Source organism: Myxine glutinosa, chromosome 8 (genome assembly GCF_964187855.1).
Source record: "Myxine glutinosa chromosome 8, kmMyxGlut1.1, whole genome shotgun sequence".
Lineage (NCBI taxonomy): Eukaryota > Metazoa > Chordata > Myxini > Myxiniformes > Myxinidae > Myxine > Myxine glutinosa.
Genome location: NC_136268.1, coordinates 149,994,458 through 150,012,712, shown reverse-complemented (window position 1 = coordinate 150,012,712; position 18,255 = coordinate 149,994,458). Strand labels below are relative to the sequence as shown.

General features: G+C 42.3%; 1 protein-coding gene across 9 annotated transcripts in view; it reads right to left on the bottom strand.

Moving 5' to 3' along the window:
• LOC137433011 (F-actin-monooxygenase mical1) overlaps positions 1–16,038 on the bottom strand; it is a 99,457-nt gene extending 83,419 nt beyond the window's left edge. For 5 of the 9 annotated variants that reach the window (XR_010985619.2, XR_013624420.1, XR_013624421.1 and 2 more), the window contains exons 1-6: positions 15,771–15,904; positions 9,316–9,675; positions 6,473–6,680; positions 3,919–4,020; positions 2,498–2,599; positions 44–199 (exon numbers count right to left, since the gene is read on the bottom strand). Coding sequence is in view for 4 of the 9 variants with exons in the window: in XM_068125384.2 (XP_067981485.2) it covers positions 44–199; positions 2,498–2,599; positions 3,919–4,020; positions 6,473–6,680; positions 9,316–9,588 (841 nt within the window). In the remaining 5 variants the exon portion in view is untranslated. Of the gene's footprint in view, positions 1–43; positions 200–2,497; positions 2,600–3,918; positions 4,021–6,472; positions 6,681–9,315; positions 9,676–15,770 lie in introns of all 9 variants that reach the window. The other 4 variants (XM_068125383.2, XM_068125385.2, XM_068125384.2 and 1 more) reach the window with 3 other exon arrangements.
• Positions 16,039–18,255: the final 2,217 nt, after the last annotated feature.

Sequence of the window (18,255 nt, the reverse complement as noted above, 5' to 3'; positions counted from 1 at the left end):
TGGCAAACACCAGAACATGACCGCAACTTAACACAGAACTCACCAGTAGCTTCTCGAAGGCGGTGAAAGAATTGTTGGTTGAAAATGTAAGCGACTCCACTGATCTCCTCCACCTGCAATTCGGCTGGTGTGTGGTTGTTCACAAAGTTTGCTGTGATGCCGATTGCTAATTTCCCACGAAACTCCCTGCTTTTGAAACCTACAAGATAAATATGAATTAATAAACAAGTAAAGAACTGTTTTACATTTATGTAATTTCAATTTAAATTCAGCAAATACTTTATCAAAAAAAAAAAAATTTAACGGAAAAGGCCGATTAGTTTATCCCAGCAGGATGTAGTTACCTCTGCGACCGAAGGTGGATGGAAGTTATGATTTCATCCCTGTCCGTCTGTTTGTTAGTTGCAAAATCAAAGATTGTTCCAGTATGTTGGTCGGTTGCGTTTGTGATTACTTGGCAAAAAAAATTTGTTGATCACTCCGGTTTGTGTGTTTGTTTGTGTGTTGATGTGTTTATTTGTCCGCTCACTTATACTTGCCTACGGGTCACAATTTTCAAGCGATCTTTACGAAACTTCACCAAACGGTAGAGTTGGTGGTCCGACAGAATCCTATTTATATTTGAGGTCAAAAGGTCAACATAGGCCAAAGTTCAACCGCTTTTTGCAAATTTCTAAAATCCTCAATTTTCATCCGATTGAATTGATATTTGAAAAGGATTTACATCTCGGCGAACTTAATTCAACCACCAACTATTTTTGAGGTCAACATAGACCAAAAGGTCAACATAGGCCAAAATGTCAACATAGGCCAAAAGGTCAACATTTTCTAATTTCTAAAATACTCAATTTTCATCCGATTGCCTTTAAATTTGAATAGGATTTTCATTTTCATATTAGCAAACTGAATTAAACCACAAACTATTTCTGAGGTCAACATAGGTCGACATAGGCCAAAGGTCAAACACTTTTCTCAAATTTCTAAAATCCTCAATTTTCATCCGATTGACTTGAAATTTGAATAGGATTTACTATCGGTGAACTCAATTCAACCACCAACTATTTTGCAGATCAGATCGGTCAAAGGTCAACCACTTTTCTCAAATTTCTAAAATCCTTAATTTTCATCTGATTGACTTGACATCTCAATAGGATTTTCATATCAGGTTAGTGAAACCAACCACCAACTATTTTTTAAGTCAACATAGGTCAAAAGGTCAACATAGGCCAAATTTCAAAAATTGTCAATTTCCATCCGATTAACTTAAAATTCGAAGACTATGTGCAAATCAGGTCACAGAATTCAACCACCAATTAATTGTGAGGTAAAATGGATGCCCTACTGAGTGCTATTCTACTTTATTCTGTTTTGCCAAGTGTCACTCCATGAGTGATTTTTCATTCATTCTGTCATTCACCTACAGGTCACAATTCTAAACCGATCGTCGCGAAACTTCACCAAGTCGTAGAGGTCGTCACAATTGAGAAGCCTATTGATTTTGAGGTCAAAGGTCAAAGGTGATCTGGAGGTCAAATTTCTAAAATCGCCATTTTTCCTCCAATTGACTTGAAAATTGAACAGCAATTGCATATCGAGTCACTAAATTGGGCAACCAACTATTTTGAGGTCAAAAAGTGAAAGGTCAACTCGAGGTAACATTTCCAAAATCATCAATTTTCCTCTGAAAAAATAATCAATTTTCATCCGATTGAATTGAAAATTTAACAGCATTTGCATAGTGCCTCACTGAATTGGGCAACCAACTATTTTGAGGTCAAAAGGTCAAAGGTCAACTCTCGGTCAAACTTCCAAAATCATCAATTTTCATCTGAAAAATCTTCACTTTTCATCCTATTAACCCGAGCCTTGGTCAAGACCGTCAATTTTAATCGTGATGAAATGGACAATTTGATGGATCAATGGCAACCTTTTCTTTGGGGAGTGAGGGAGGGGGTGGCATGTCGTCTTCTTGTTTTTTTTTTGTTTGTGACCAAGATATCTCAAAAAGTTGCGGACAGATTCTGATTCGGCCGAAATTTAGTGGAGAGGTTCGATATGGGAAAAAGACGAAATGATGAGATTTTGTTAAAGATCCGGATTTGAAATTTTTAAAGTGATTCTTCACCATTGAGTGAAAGGTTCAAAAAACGATATAGATCATATTTCAAAAAGTTGTGGTTGACTTATGACAAAACTTGTTGGACGAGTTGGTTATAGGAGACAAAAACAAGCCAATTAGATTTTGGTTCATGTCGGATTCAGATCTATCCCATCAGTGGGATACAAAACGTAAGCTGTTCAGTCTGGCAGAGGTATGCACTCTCTACCGATTTCCATGCTAGTTCTGTCTGGTGTGTGTGTGTGTGTGTGTGTGTGTGTGTGTGTGTGTGTGTGTGTGTGTGTGTGTGTGTGTACACACGTGTATTGGATAGGGTGGTAGATTTGTAAATTTATCTGTAAATATCGCCATAATGCTCCGTAAAAACAGTTCACAAACCTTTGAGCGTGCTGTTGGCTCCATCTGCACCAATGATCACATCAAATTCGAAAGAAGAAAGCGAATGGTTGTCAGGGTTTATCTTTGCCCTCCAACCGACACCTGAAACAAAAATTGTAGGTAAGATGCTGCAAAACCTTGAACACGAAACCAAAATTCTGTGGACTGCCTTTCTTCCAGCAGCATTCTGCAGTCTATTTTGTCAATGACGTCACAAAAATGGTCTCAAAATAAATCTCCTACACCACAAGTGACAAAGTGAGACTCGTCCAATTTACTCCTTCTCTCCCCATCTTGTCTTCCGCTCCCTCTTTTTGTATATTTTGTTTGTCTGGTTGTTTTGTTTGTGAAATAAATGTTAGCTCTTTCACGAGCCTCGATTCAGTATACAAAAAAAAAAAAAAAAAAAAAAAGGAGCAATTCCAACCTGGCAAGACCCAGGACAACTCTTCTTCTCCTTCAACGGCCACAATTATTCCCACAGTTGGCCAGGAGTAGCTTGGCCCAAGTCTTTCATGAACCGGCTGGCAAGTCCTAACGTTCGACTCAAGTCAGGGCAGGAATTTGTAACTTGTTCAGGATGCTTTGATAACTTCACTCTTCTTTGCTCACGACATGTCGGGGTCTTCATTGACATCCATCAATTAATTAATGCCGGCAGACCAGATGCCCGGCTTAACGTCCATAATATCAGTCAGACCAATCAGATGTGGTCATTATTGTTGGTCACGTGGAATGTCTTTCATGACAAGTTAGTTTTGTTAGCAATAAATGTCCAAGTACAATTTCAACCACTGAAAGTTCTTAGCAATTGAACATTGGGTCCTAGCATCAAGTGCCACATGATCAAATGGAAGCACAACACAGTCCAATGCATGGCACCAAATTAAATGGGACAAAATATTAAATTAATTAATTAGAAAATAAATAAACAAACGAGAAAACATCTGAAAATGCAAAGCCCGTCTGCGCCCGTCTCGCTCAACATAACGGAAACAGTTACAAACAAAATACAAAATGAAAATTGATGATTTTATGCAGCCTTGACCTATAAACTTTTGATCTAAAAAACACAACAACCCAATAGACTCCTAGATTTTGATTTGTGAAGCTATTCAGTGACCCGATATGCAAATTCTTTAAATTTCAGGTCAATCGGATGAAAATTGATGATTTTATGTGATGATGACCTTTGACCTTTTGACCTTTTGCCCAAATTATTAATTTACCTTCTCCATAGTCTCGTAATAACGATTCGTTGAAAATTTGATGACAAAACTCAAATGGTAAAAAAGATACGGCCCAGACAGACACAGACAGACAGACAAACAGAAGCGATTGCAAAAGCCAGTCTCCCGCTGCGCGGAGGACGGGCTAACGAACAAGGTAAACCGGGCAGGGGCAGAAAAATGAGACTTCACCTTCAGAAGGCTCCAAGAGATTAACAAAGGCCGTGTTGCTGTGGACCTTCACACCCAAAATGAGACATACTTTCAGCAGTATCAGCTGCAGTTGTCGTATACCTGTCAGAACAGAACCACACAATAACCCGCAAGGTAATATGTGAACAAACATTCCCCAAAACGCATTTTCCCATTAAAATCAGTTAAATTGATTGTACATGAATAGTATCAGGGTATCACATCAGTCTTAATCATTTTGAGATGAACGAGAAGGTTTGGTTCAAGTAATAAGCTGCAAACGAAGAAGTAGCTTTATTGCTATTTGCATTAAAGGAATGGTAAGCAGTGTGAAAGTAATAGAGAGGTAAGAATGTTTGACTCGGCATCTATGATAGTTAGAGGTTCTTATATTGCAAAAGGAAAGAAAATCAAGGTCCAAGTAAAATCCGCATTTAAAAGTTTGAAAGCCGAAGATGTGAAAACTAGAGAATTTCAAGAGGATCTGAAACAAATAGGGGCAATACCCCTGGGCGCTCACCTGGTAGAATAACGCAGTGTACTACACTGACTAAAACGTATTTTAAACACTTTTTTTTTTGTATACAAGATCGAGGCTCATGTAAGACATAACCTTAATGACAAAAAAAAACAAACGGACACATAAGACGCGAAATAAAGGGAGCGGTAGACAAGATGGGGAGAGAGGGGGAAGCACACAAGAACAACAGCAGAGAACAGGGACATCGAAAGATCTGTGGGAGGGAGAGGGCTTTGGGGGAGGACGCGTGGGAAGGGGGGTGGGGGTGGGAGAGGTATAAAACATATGGACACTGCAAGGACTTCCAGGAAATAAGTTGGTATTTCAGAAGAGTGGATCTGTGGTGAATTAACGGGGGTAGAAAAGATCAAGGTTTTGGATAGGGGTAGATAAGAGATGGTGGGGAACAGGTGTTTTAAAGACCTGGAGGGAGGAGTGGGATTGAAGGGAGTGTGGGAGTTTGTTCCAGAGGCGGGAGAAAAGAGGAATGAAGGAGTGAAGTTGAGCAGAGAGTCTTGATTTTGGTAGTTTAACCAGAAGAGGGTTGCAGGCAGATCTTGTGCGACCTGTAGGAATATTTGGGGGACAGAGCACAGAGAGAGCTGGAGGAGCAAGGCCGGAGAGGAGTCGGTAGAAGACAGAAAGACCACCAACCTGCCTGCGGTGAGCGAGTGAAAGGCTCTCACAATACCTATCAATGAACCAATTTCAATGGCTAGAAGACAGGGCAGCATGTAGAATCATACTAACAATCATAAGACTTTAAGCAAACAAACAAAACAAAAAATACCTATTTTGGGGGGAAAACGCCCCTAGTGAACCCCTTTAGGGCCGGATTTTTTTGAATGCCATGAACAAACTTTAGTCACAACACAACAAATACCATTTGTGCCAACTTTGGTCACAATCCCTTCCTCGGTTTCAGAGAAGAGGTCACAAGTGTTTACGGATGGACGGACTGACGACGCGCCATCGCATAAGCTCCCAGGAACGTTGTTCCAGGTGAGCTAATTAGATAAAGTTTGTAACTTGTAAAGATGTAGATTTTCCATCCTCCATGTGTTGGATGAAGAGAACCAGCAATATTTGTGGATTAACCATTGGCAGGTTTCAAAAGGAACGAGAAACATGGTAGTGTTTCAAGAAGTTGTCGAACAGAAAAATAAGAATACAAATGACAAAAAAGTAAAAATCCTCAAGATTATAAAAGTTTGATGAAGGACATGAAGGAGGAAATGGCGATACCAAAGAACAAAGTGTATGAACAATGTGGGGAAAAGCTTAAAATAAGTAGCAGAAGAGATTTACATTTTCAACTTTGAGAAGCTCTTCTTTTTTTTTTTGTATACTGAATCGAGGCTCGTGGAGAGCTAACATTTATTTCACAAACAAATCAACAAGACAAACAAAATATAAATGACCGAACAAAATCTTGACAAACAAAATCTTGAATGAAGAAACCGAATGGGAAAATGTCCCGATTGTGATACAGTTAGAGATCAAGAAGAAGAGATACGTGTGTGAACAAGAAGTTGAATCAGTTATTAGAAAATTTTAAAAAGTAGAGGCAGCGGGTCCAACTGGAGCTCAGAAATCAGGAAGGGATAATAAAGAAAAAAAAAGAAAAAAACAACATTGGTGAAGAAGAACTTAGGGCGACAACACCTGCTTGGTGCAGACATGTGCAACGAAGGTCAGAAGATGACGCTGTAAAGAAAGCAATAAAGTTCGTGGTGGAGGGAAAAAAAAAAGCAGAGAGGACGTCCTAAAAAGACATGGATTGAAAATGTCAAGAAAGACATGAAGCGTTTGGGTTTGCACAAAACTGACACAAAATGGTGTAAAAATGGTCGAAAATGTTTGGAGTAGCAGGTGTAGTAGTATTAGTAGTATTAGTATTATTAGTATTATTAGTAGTATTAGTAGTATTAGTAGTATTAGTCGTATTAGTATTATTAGTATTAGTAGTAGTAGTCCTAAATCGTACGCAACCTCAATGAGACTAAAACCTCCAAAAGCTCTAGCCATACTTACTTATATGGTCAATTGAACCAGCACAAAACTTTCCGTAGAAGGTCTTGGCTCCAAGCTCACGTAGATCATGGATGTTGAAAGGCCACAAATGCAAAACGTTGTTGCGTAAGAAATCTTCACGTTTCTCCACAACGACTGTTGTTGCCCCAAGCAAGGCCATCTCGATGGCCATCCTCAGGCCACATGGTCCTGCACCTATAACCAGGCACTGCAAGTATTATTTCAAATTAGATTGCAATAAAGAAAGAGGTCATATACTAATCTATTTACGGCTACATCAAATGTCAGCAAACAGAGAATAATTTTCGATATCCATTTGGAAACAATGACAAAATAGCATTCTTCATTGTCAGAAGAGTTTGGGGTGGGGTGAGGCTTGGAAGCAACAGGCTCATAAAGTCATTCATAGGAACATCTATTTATTATGAATGGACGTATGGCAGAAAGTTTGGACTACAATCCTCCCCCACACTGAAATAATTAAATGGACCTCAAATTGTCAGAAGGAAATTTTAACATAGCGTATATGGGAAAAAAAAAATTGTTCGTAGGATACATTCCGCATAAGAAAGACAAAATAAAACATTTGGAAAATTATTATGCAATTGATGTGATCACAATTTTTGAGAACAATCTCGTCCACGTGTTGTATTTCGTGTTTCAAAAGAAACAAGGAGAAAGACATAAAATGTCAGCCGCTGTGGTTGTAGCAACTTTTTTGTATGGAGTTAAATGCCACCACTCGGCCATATTTGGTCGGATTACAAAACAATATCTGCTGCATATGCATACTCTCATGTACTGTACTAGTGTGAAGTTTAAACAAAATTGATCCATGCATCTCCGAGAAATGGTTGAGGACACATTTAAGTAACAAAATGGCTGACAGTCGGCCATCTTGGATCTGATCACGAAAATAAATGACATGCATTTGTAAGTCCTTCATTCATTATATGTTTGCCAAGTTTTAACAAGATCGGCAAATTTATTTCTGAGAAATGGTTGAGGACGTGTTCAATACCGGATATTTTTTACAACTAAAATAGCCGCCAGTCTACCAGTTGGCCATTTTTGATCGGATCGCAAAATAAAGGGAGGTGCACACATATGCCATCATGTACTGTGCTTGTGCCAAGTTTGAGCAAAATCGGACCATGCATCTCCAAGAAATGATTGGGGACACGTTTAACTAACGAAATGGCTGCAAGTCGGCCATATTGAATCTGATCGCGAAACAAAATGGCGTGCATATGTAAGCCATCATTCATTATCTGTTTGCCAAGTTTCAACAAGATCAGTGAATGCTTCTCTGAGAAATGGTTGAAGACGTGTTCAACATTGGATCTTTTTACAACTAACTTACATGGTGGCCAGTCGGCCATCTTGGATCTGATCGCGAAAATAAATGACATGCATTTGTAAGTCCTTCATTCATTATATGTTTGCCAAGTTTTAACAAGATCGGTAAATGCATTTCTGAGAAATGGTTGAGGACGTGTTCAATACCGGATATTTTTTACAACTAAAATGGCTGCCAGTCTACCAGTCGGCCATTTTTGATCAGATCGCAAAATAAAGGGAGGTTCACACATATGCCATCATGTACTGTGCATGGGCCAAGTTTGGGCAAAATCGGACCATGCATCTCCGAGAAATGATTGGGGACACGTTTAACTAACGAAATGGCTGCAAGTCGGCCATATTGAATCTGATCGCGAAACAAAATGGCGTGCATATGTAAGCCATCATTCATTATCTGTTTGCCAAGTTTCAACAAGATCAGTGAATGCTTCTCTGAGAAATGGTTGAAGACGTGTTCAACATTGGATCTTTTTACAACTAACTTACATGGTGGCCAGTCGGCCATCTTGGATCTGATCGCGAAAATAAATGACATGCATTTGTAAGTCCTTCATTCATTATATGTTTGCCAAGTTTTAACAAGATCGGTAAATGCATTTCTGAGAAATGGTTGAGGACGTGTTCAATACCGGATATTTTTTACAACTAAAATGGCTGCCAGTCTACCAGTCGGCCATTTTTGATCAGATCGCAAAATAAAGGGAGGTTCACACATATGCCATCATGTACTGTGCATGGGCCAAGTTTGGGCAAAATCGGACCATGCATCTCCGAGAAATGATTGGGGACACGTTTAACTAACGAAATGGCTGCAAGTCGGCCATATTGAATCTGATCGCGAAACAAAATGGCGTGCATATGTAAGCCATCATTCATTATCTGTTTGCCAAGTTTCAACAAGATCAGTGAATGCTTCTCTGAGAAATGGTTGAAGACGTGTTCAACATTGGATCTTTTTACAACGAACTAACATGGTGGCCAGTCGGCCATCTTTGATCGCATCGTGAAACAAAATGATGTGTGCATGTATACCATCATGTATTGTTTTTATGCCAAGTATGAACAAAATCGGTCCATACATCACACATGTGTGCGATATGGTTGCATATTCACGTACGGTTGCATAATATCCCTGCGCATCGTAAGAGCGTGACCAAGGGTTGGCGTCAGGAAGGGCATCCGGCCATAAAAACATTGCCTCAAACAGGGAACCATGATTGTCATGGGGCCCGCAAGGCTAACCCCCGCTCTAGCGGGGAAAATGGCCTTAAAACGATCAGTCATTCACGTACGGATGGACAGACGGACAAGACCCAATCCATAAGCCCCCGTTTCGGACGAAGTCCAACTGGGGCTAATAATGGATAAGACATCACCACTCCCTCCCCACCCCCAAATCACCATCACTACCTACTAATCCTCATACCAAGCTATTTTGTAATAAGCAAATAAATACGTAAAAAATAAACACACAACTTCACCTTGGTGCCAGAGCAGGCTTGACCCCCATGATACTCTTCATGCACTGCTCGTTTATCCAACTGGTTCCACAGAGCCCGAGCCTTCCAATGGTCCAACGACTCCTTGAGATGAGAGTAGAACACTCTGGGGTCTCCATTCCCCTTCATTTGCAAGCCCAGGTGCTGGCAGAGCTCATCGAACACCTGAAGCGTGCCCTGGAACGAGTGAGCTTTTTGAAATATTTCAAACAAGTGTCCAGACTCCTTCGAAAATGTATCTCCATCGCTCCGCATGTTGGGTGAGCAAGCTCCAACCCGCGTGGACTTTGCCTCTGCTCTAAAGTGCGCTTCTTGAATGTCTGCTGCGTTGAGTCACGTTTTCTATTGTCACAGGACAGCACGAGTTAGATACACACAAAGCTTCCATTAACAAATGGGCTGCTCCAGGAAGGACATTCCAATTCCAAGAAGCATCACACAAAAGTAATGTAGCTGAAGAGTCTACGTGAACGCACGACAGCGCTGGTAATTAATGTCATGAGAATAAACAAGATGGTGCTAGGGTATGAAGTTACTGCTGCCAAGTTTGCCCAAGGCTTTTGTAACAATGCCTTCATCATCAAACAATAAACAATGACCCGTCAGGACCAAACCACATAACAAAACTGGAGAAGTTGAGGCCTTGATTGGAGTCATTTTCTACTTTCAACCCCCTGAAGCAAATTTCAATTAAGGATGACAGTTGATTACACTTGTACCCTAAGGATTTGGGTAAAACAGTCAGTGACCTGCATTGATGGGGAAGCATCGATGTGTTTCAAGGTTTCGATAGGAAGTGGTTTTAGTTGGGAAGCTGTTTGCAGGCACAAGTACTTCCATGACGAAAGTTAGCGGCGTGACGTCGCAGTGTCCGAGCCCACACGACTAAAAGTATGAGGTCCGGAAGGAAATGAACTTCACAAGCATTTATTTCATTTCTACAGCATGTCACCATCATTATACTAACAGTTTGTCCCATAAATATCAATGACGCCTCTTCGCGGTGGTTGTACCACCCAACGCAAGTCTGTGGCCAAATTTTCCCCATTATTCCCTGCTTCCCGGTTTGATCATGGCGGTGCGGTCATGGTCAGAGTGCTGATTGGTCCCCATGGACCGACCCTTTCCCTCTTGTCTCCCTCTTGTCTGTCTGTCTCCCTCTTGTCTGTCTGTCTCCCTCTTGTCTGTCTCTCTCTCTCCCTCTTGTCTGTCTCTCTCTCTCCCTCTTGTCTGTCTCTCTCTCTCTCCCTCTTGTCTGTCTCTCTCTCTCTTGTCTGTCTCTCTCTCTCTTGTCTGTCTCTCTCTCTCTCTCGGCCGGGAATTTGTGAAGACGGGAGTACACCATCCTGGATGTAGGGGATCTCTGGGTCTCTCCTGCGAGATCGATCAGCTGTCTCTGTGCTGTGGGCTTGATTGAGAGAACTATCCGGGGCTATGCAACAACATGTCCCGCTTCTTCATGCCTTCCCCCATCCTCACCCATGATGTCTATTACCCCCATCAACCCCATCAACCCTGTCTAGCCTAACCGTCTTACTTGCTGATTTTATTGTTTCCTTCCTCTTCCTCTTCCTTCCTTCCTTTCTTTTCCTTTCCTGATCATTTTATTCTCTTGCTCATGCTCAATTGTTACTCCCCTACCCCACTATCTATTTAACTTTGCTCTTCCATGAGCCTTGCTGTTGTGGAGGCAAGAAATGCTGGTAACATGTGTAATGTTCCACCATTCTTCCTCCATAGCAAATGCAAATTTATGGTGGATTACTGTCTTTGACTCTGGCCCTCAGGTCGCTTTCAAAATGAATCCCAGAATGGTTATAATGGATTTAGCTATAGCTGTAGGTAGTCATCCCCATGCTTAAAAAACAACAACAACAAACAAAAAAAACCCGGAGGGATATTGTGATCGGCTACGTCTGTCTCATTGTCTGTTTGTCTCATTGTCTGTCTGTCTCATTGTCTGTCTGTCACGCTATCTCCACCAAAATGGTTTTGCAGAAATTCAACAAACGGGGTGCTTATGTCAATCACATGGCAAGAAGGTTGCGAGAGCAGTATCATTTTGGCCTTGCCGCTGTGGCATACCAAAAATACAATTACGGGCACATTTAAAACATTTTTTAGTGAAACTTTTTATATGGAATCAGCATTAGGGGGACGCATGGATTATGTAACGATTTTTTGGATTTGACCCCCCCTCCCCAGCCCCCCGGTTCATGTCCCAGGGGGTGGGGACTTGGGGTAACAGAGGTCCAAATAAGTTTCTTTTAAGTCATAATTTGATATGGAGTCATTCCTAGTGGAACATTTTGCCATCTTTCAACTTTGCTTTAGTTGGGAAGCGTGGGGATTTGCGCAGGCGCACCCTCGACTGCACCCTGCACTCGCCAAGCGAAAAGCGGGGTAAAGCGATCGGTTGGCAACGTATGTGTCCGCATTTTTGAAATTCATTTTCTCGGTGGCAATCGTTGGTCCGATTGCAACGAAAGTTTCACCATTGTATGTGACTACTCATGCAGAAATTTTCAGTGATACGTATGATGTCATACCTCACATGGTATGGGCACCATCTTGCAAAACACGAAAAGCGTGGACCTCTAGATCTGCGAAGCTGCTCCATGGAAAAAAATGAACTGGCAGGATCTCCCCTTCCTGTTCTGGCTGGAGTTCCCCAAGGTAGTGTTCTGGGCCTTGTGCTATTTCTGGTCTTCATCAATGATCTCTCCGACTCTCTGGAAAATCCTCTCTATCTCTTTGCTGATGACTCAACTCTCTGCCGCCCCATTCCTCATCCCTCAGATCAGCAGTCTGCAGCCTCCTCACTCTCTGCAGACCTGGACAAAATCACAGACTGGTCAAACAAGTGGAACATGTCTTTCAATCCTGACAAATCTCACGCTCTTACTATGTCTCTCCGAAAAGACCGACTGGAAAACCCTCCCATCTACTTTCTCAACAATCCTCTCCATGAAGTTCTGTCGCGCAAGCTTTTGGGTCTCACTATCTGCCATGATCTTTCTTGGGTAAACCACATTTCCAAGCTGGCCTCCAAAGTCAGTCGCCGACTGGGCATCCTCCGTCGTGCGAAGTCCTTCCTTGGCGCACCTGAGCTCCTCACCACATACAAGGCTTTCATTCGCAGCTCAGCTCAATGGAATACTGTTCCCCCCTCTGGGCCGGTGCTCCTGCCTCACACCTCGCTCGGCTTCACGCTGTTGAAACCAAAGCTTTCAGAATCATTGGAATCTCCTGTGATGAAGCTAACTCCGAGAGCATTTCACTCACTCACCGCAGGCAGGTTGGTGGTCTTTCTGTCTTCTACCGACTCCTGTCCGGCCTTGCTCCCCCAGCTCTCTCTGTGCTCTGTCCCTCAAATATTCCTACAGGTCGCACAAGATCTGCCAGCAACCCTCTTATGGTTAAACTGCCAAAATCTAGGCTCTCTGCTCACCTTCACTCTTTCATTCCCCTTTTCTCCCGCCTCTGGAACAAACTCCCCCACTCCCCTCAATCCCACTCCTCCCTCCAGGTCTTTAAAACAGCTGTTCACCACCATCTCTTATCTTCCCCCATCCAAAACCTTGATCTTTTCTACCGCCGCTAATTCACCCCAGATAAAGTTTTTTGAAATTCCAACTTCTCTCCTGGAAGTCCTTGCAGTGTCCATATGTTTTATACCTCTCCCCCCCCCCCCCCCCCAAGCCCTCTCGCTCCCACATTTCTCTCGATGTCCCTGCTCTCAAATGTTGCGTTTGTGTCCTTCCCCCTCTCTCCCCATCTTGTCTACCGCTCCCCTTATTTTGTGTTTTATGTGTCGATTTGACTTTTTGTGTGATTAATGTTCGCTCTTTCATGAGTATCGATCTTGTATTCAAAAAAAAGAAAAAAAGAAAGAAAAGAAGCATAGCTCATTGAAAATAAGTCGACATGGGGGATAAGTGTCGTTAACGATGACGTCATTGGTGCTTTCATTATGACGTCATAATTTGACAAGTACTTGTCATTTGACATTTGACAAGTCATTATGACATTTGACAACGCTCAGTCCGATCCCAGTTTGAAATTTATTGAGCGTGATCGACGCAAAAATTATGTTGGAGAATGTAAATTTATGATGTCATCAGTCACGTGGTCTGGCAGCCATATTGGATCAAATAAAATAAAATAAACCCTTAAAAAGAACAGAAGAGTTGGCTCGCACCAAGTTGACGGTGTGGGGCAAGTATTCTATGAATACCATCTAGATTTAACTTGGATTTGTCATGAATTATTAGATCCTTACAGACACAGAAGTATGGCAAGGTGTGCGTGATCTGTACGTGAGGTGTTTGACACCTCCTTCATGATCTGTACGTGATCTGTACGTGAGGTGTTTTGAATTACATGGTGGTCAGGTGTAATCGTCCCAAACTTCCAGTCTGCACCTACCCCTCCCCTAGGTATGTGCTGAGGGGTTCTTTCTTGAAAAAAAAAAAAAAAACATTCAACCTAAATTGCCTATAAAAATGTAATATCACAAACACAACAAATACATTTGTGCAAAATAATTGTTTGTATTATGATTGGTGTAAATCATAACACAGCAACTCAGGTACAGTCATTATTGCATATGTATACATATATTCACACACACACACACACACACACACACACACACACACACACACACACACACACACACACACACACACACACACACACACACACACACACACACACACACACACACACACACACACACACACACACACACACACACCTTTTTAGCAATGGGCATAATCCCCACCACATACGCATCTCACACTTACGAAATACGCATCTCACACTTACTAAATACGCATCTCACACTTACTAAATACGCATCTCACACTTACTAAATACGCATCTCACACTTACTAAATACGCATCTCACACTTACTAAATACGCATCTCACACTTACTAAATACGCATCTCACACTTACTAAATACGCATCTCACACTTACTAAATACGCATCTTACACAAAATACGCATCTCTCACGTACTAAATACGCATCTCACACTTACTAAATACGCATCTCACACGTACTAAATACGCATCTCACACTTACTAAATACGCATCTCACACTTACTAAATACGCATCTCACACTTACTAAATACGCATCTCACACTTACTAAATACGCATCTCACACTTACTAAATACGCATCTCACACTTACTAAATACGCATCTCACACTTACTAAATACGCATCTCACACTTACTAAATACGCATCTCACACTTACTAAATACGCATCTCACACTTACTAAATACGCATCTCACACTTACTAAATACGCATCTCACACTTACTAAATACGCATCTCACACTTACTAAATACGCATCTCACACTTACTAAATACGCATCTCACACTTACTAAATACGCATCTCACACTTACTAAATACGCATCTCACACTTACTAAATACGCATCTCACACTTACTAAATACGCATCTCACACTTACTAAATACGCATCTCACACGTACTAAATACGCATCTCACACGTACTAAATACGCATCTCACACTTACTAAATACGCATCTCACACTTACTAAATACGCATCTCACACTTACTAAATACGCATCTCACACTTACTAAATACGCATCTCACACTTACTAAATACGCATCTCACACGTACGAAATACGCATCTCACACGTACTAAATACGCATCTCACACATACTAAATACGCATCTCACACTTACTAAATACGCATCTCACACGTACTAAATACGCATCTCACACGTACTAAATACGCATCTCACACGTACTAAATACGCATCTCACACGTACTAAATACGCATCTCACACGTACTAAATACGCATCTCACACGTACTAAATACGCATCTCACACGTACTAAATACGCATCTCACACGTACTAAATACGCATCTCACACGTACTAAATACGCATCTCACACGTACTAAATACGCATCTCACACGTACTAAATACGCATCTCACACTTACTAAATACGCATCTCACACTTACTAAATACGCATCTCACACTTACTAAATACGCATCTCACACTTACTAAATACGCATCTCACACTTACTAAATACGCATCTCACACTTACTAAATACGCATCTCACACTTACTAAATACGCATCTCACACTTACTAAATACGCATCTCACACTTAATAAATACGCATCTCACACTTACTAAATACGCATCTCACACTTACCAAGTACACATCTTACAAATGTGCAATCTCTCAAAATGAATATAAAGTGCAATGAAGCACATAATTACTTATACAGTATAGTATAGTATAGTATAGTATAGTATAGTATAGTATACAATATAAACAAACAGTCTCTGATCATAAATGTAGATTAAAACAACCGGAACACACAGAAATAAATACATGAAAATGCACAGGTGCCAACAGGTGCAGCATTCAACGTACCCAGCAGGTCCCGGTGAGAGCACGACTGAAAATTCCTTTACCTTGTGCAGTACTGGTACAACCGCCAACGTCGTCGGGGATAAACACCGACAAAAACGGGAAAAGGTAACTTCAAAACAAAAACTGCAAACAGTCCTCAACAGTCGCAGGTGGAGTCTTTGGTGATCTATGTCCGTTGTAAACGGCTTTTTATAAACGTTCGTCGAGACGTCTGACGTCTGGACTGTAAAACAAATAAACTCGGAATGAGGATATGATTTAACCTGTCATAGACGAACCATATACGGTGTTGTAAAGTCATTAATACATCACCTGTGTCACCTGAGAGGTGCCGAAGCATGTCGAGTGTTGTGCGCGTGCATTTGCTTATACATACATATATATCATATATATATACATTTAGAAATTATATATATACAGGGTGGGTGGAAAGTCGCTCCCTATTTTAAAGTACTTATAATATATTATATTGTTGCGAATATGGAATTTGGCCTCCATATCCGCTTGTAAATATTCCCCTATTTTCTCCAATACTCCCCAACTTTCCCCAGTCCCCCATTCCCTAGTCCCATTGCATGTAAATAACAATCAGTAGAGCCGACCTTCCCCTTATTCCCCCATTAAATGTCGTGCCCAGGTCCACCGCACCACACGTAGACAACTTTCGGACATCTTCCTAGTTATTCTTAATCTATGTCAGTTAAGGCCTCGTTTCCATTAATTATGACTCTTCGTTGCACCAGAATGTGATTATATGGCACCAGTAGTGAGTTTAGGACCTTCCCATACCTCCTCCCATCTTCTTCCCCAAACAACAACAATAACAACAACTACAACAACAATTACAACAACAACAGAGGAGATGGCGGCGGAGCGGGGGAGGATGCGTCCTCACACCGGCTCGATTAGCTCCAGACCATGCGCTCCACGGGGTTACCCCGAAGGGGCTGGCTGTCAGCTCCTCGTCAGGGGCGGAGCCAGTAACCCCCCCGCACGCACCCAATGAGAAGCAACGTGCCGATTCCACGAGGCGGAGCTAACGAGCCGAGGGCGTGTCACTCCCCGCCGGATATACGCAGCCGCTTGCCGGATGTGACGTCAGATGCGCCTCAGCTTGGAGACTGGAGAGAGAAGCCACCGCCACCCCCAGCGCGACGATACCTCCCCGCATCTCTGGACCGGACCGAGTCGATTCTGCCTTGAGCCAGGAGTGCACCTTGAGCCATCGATACCCGCTGTCCTTTTCATCAACCCCCGTGTGAGTCAGCATTTTGTCCCGTGTGTCTGTCGTCTGTCCGGGGTTAATATAAGAGTGTGTCTAAGTGCCTGTCTTCCTGTAATATACCTCTAGCCCCTGTAATCTAACCTTTTCCGTACGAATATACTTGAGAATCGAAACGTTGGTGTCGTATTGTGTGATTGTAATCCAGCCGGGTGTCTTCTTTTTCTTATTGAGCCAGCATAGCGCGGCTAGTCAACGTTCGGGCACAATCGGGTAACTTGTACGGATACGGCGGCCATCCCGCTCGGCCCACCATACCATCAAAGTCGTATCTGTAACAATTGGTGTCGGGAGTGAGATTCGAGGCCCGACCAAATTTTGAAAAAAAAAAAAAACGAATAGAGGAAAAAAAAAATTTGGTCAAAATTTGGAGCGGCCGAAATTTGTTTTGTTTTACGAAACTCGAATTTTGCAAGTCGCGCTATGGCGGATCAAGACGGCTGGGGTCCGGTAGGGGAGAGTGAAGCAGGGTCGGTCCAGGACCAAAATGAGGGACAGGAGGAGAGCGAAGCAGTGAGGGCGGCAGGTTCGCAAAATAGCGCCGTCACGCACGAAGAAGCGGGCGCGCAAAATGGCGCCTCGCTGGTCACCGCGCCCGCGACCGTGGCAGCGCCCCTGGTGGATTCGAACCTTTTCCTCCTGCAAATGAGGGCCCTTATGGAACAAATGGTGGGAATGAGGGCTGATAGTGAGCAAATGAGGGCTGATAGTGAGCGGTTGGGAAACCAAATGGGGGTAATGAGGGACGAAGCGAGGGGTACCAGTGAGAAGTTAGACAATAATTTTGAGGAGTTAGACAAGAAAATTGAGAAGTTAGACAATAATTTTGAGGAGTTAGACAAGAAAATTGGGAAGTTAGACAATAATTTTGAGGAGTTAGACAACGGGATAAAAGAAGTAAAGAATGGGTTAACGGGGGTAGAAAACAGAATGGCCGCTCAAGAGAATCAAATGGAAGGGATGCAAAAAGGGTTCGAGGGGTTAGAAAACAGTATGGAAGGCAAATTGAGGGACATGAGGGACCAAGCGGAAAGGGAAGTTAAACAAATGGAGCAGCAGATAGAGGGGGTCAGAATGGGGGTAGAAACCAAACTGGATGCTCACAGGGAGGAAATGGAGCAGATGAGGGTGGCATCTGGGCAGGAGATGCAAGTGATGGGAGAGGAGATCAGAAGAGGAGTGAGTGAGGAGGTCGGAGGAGTG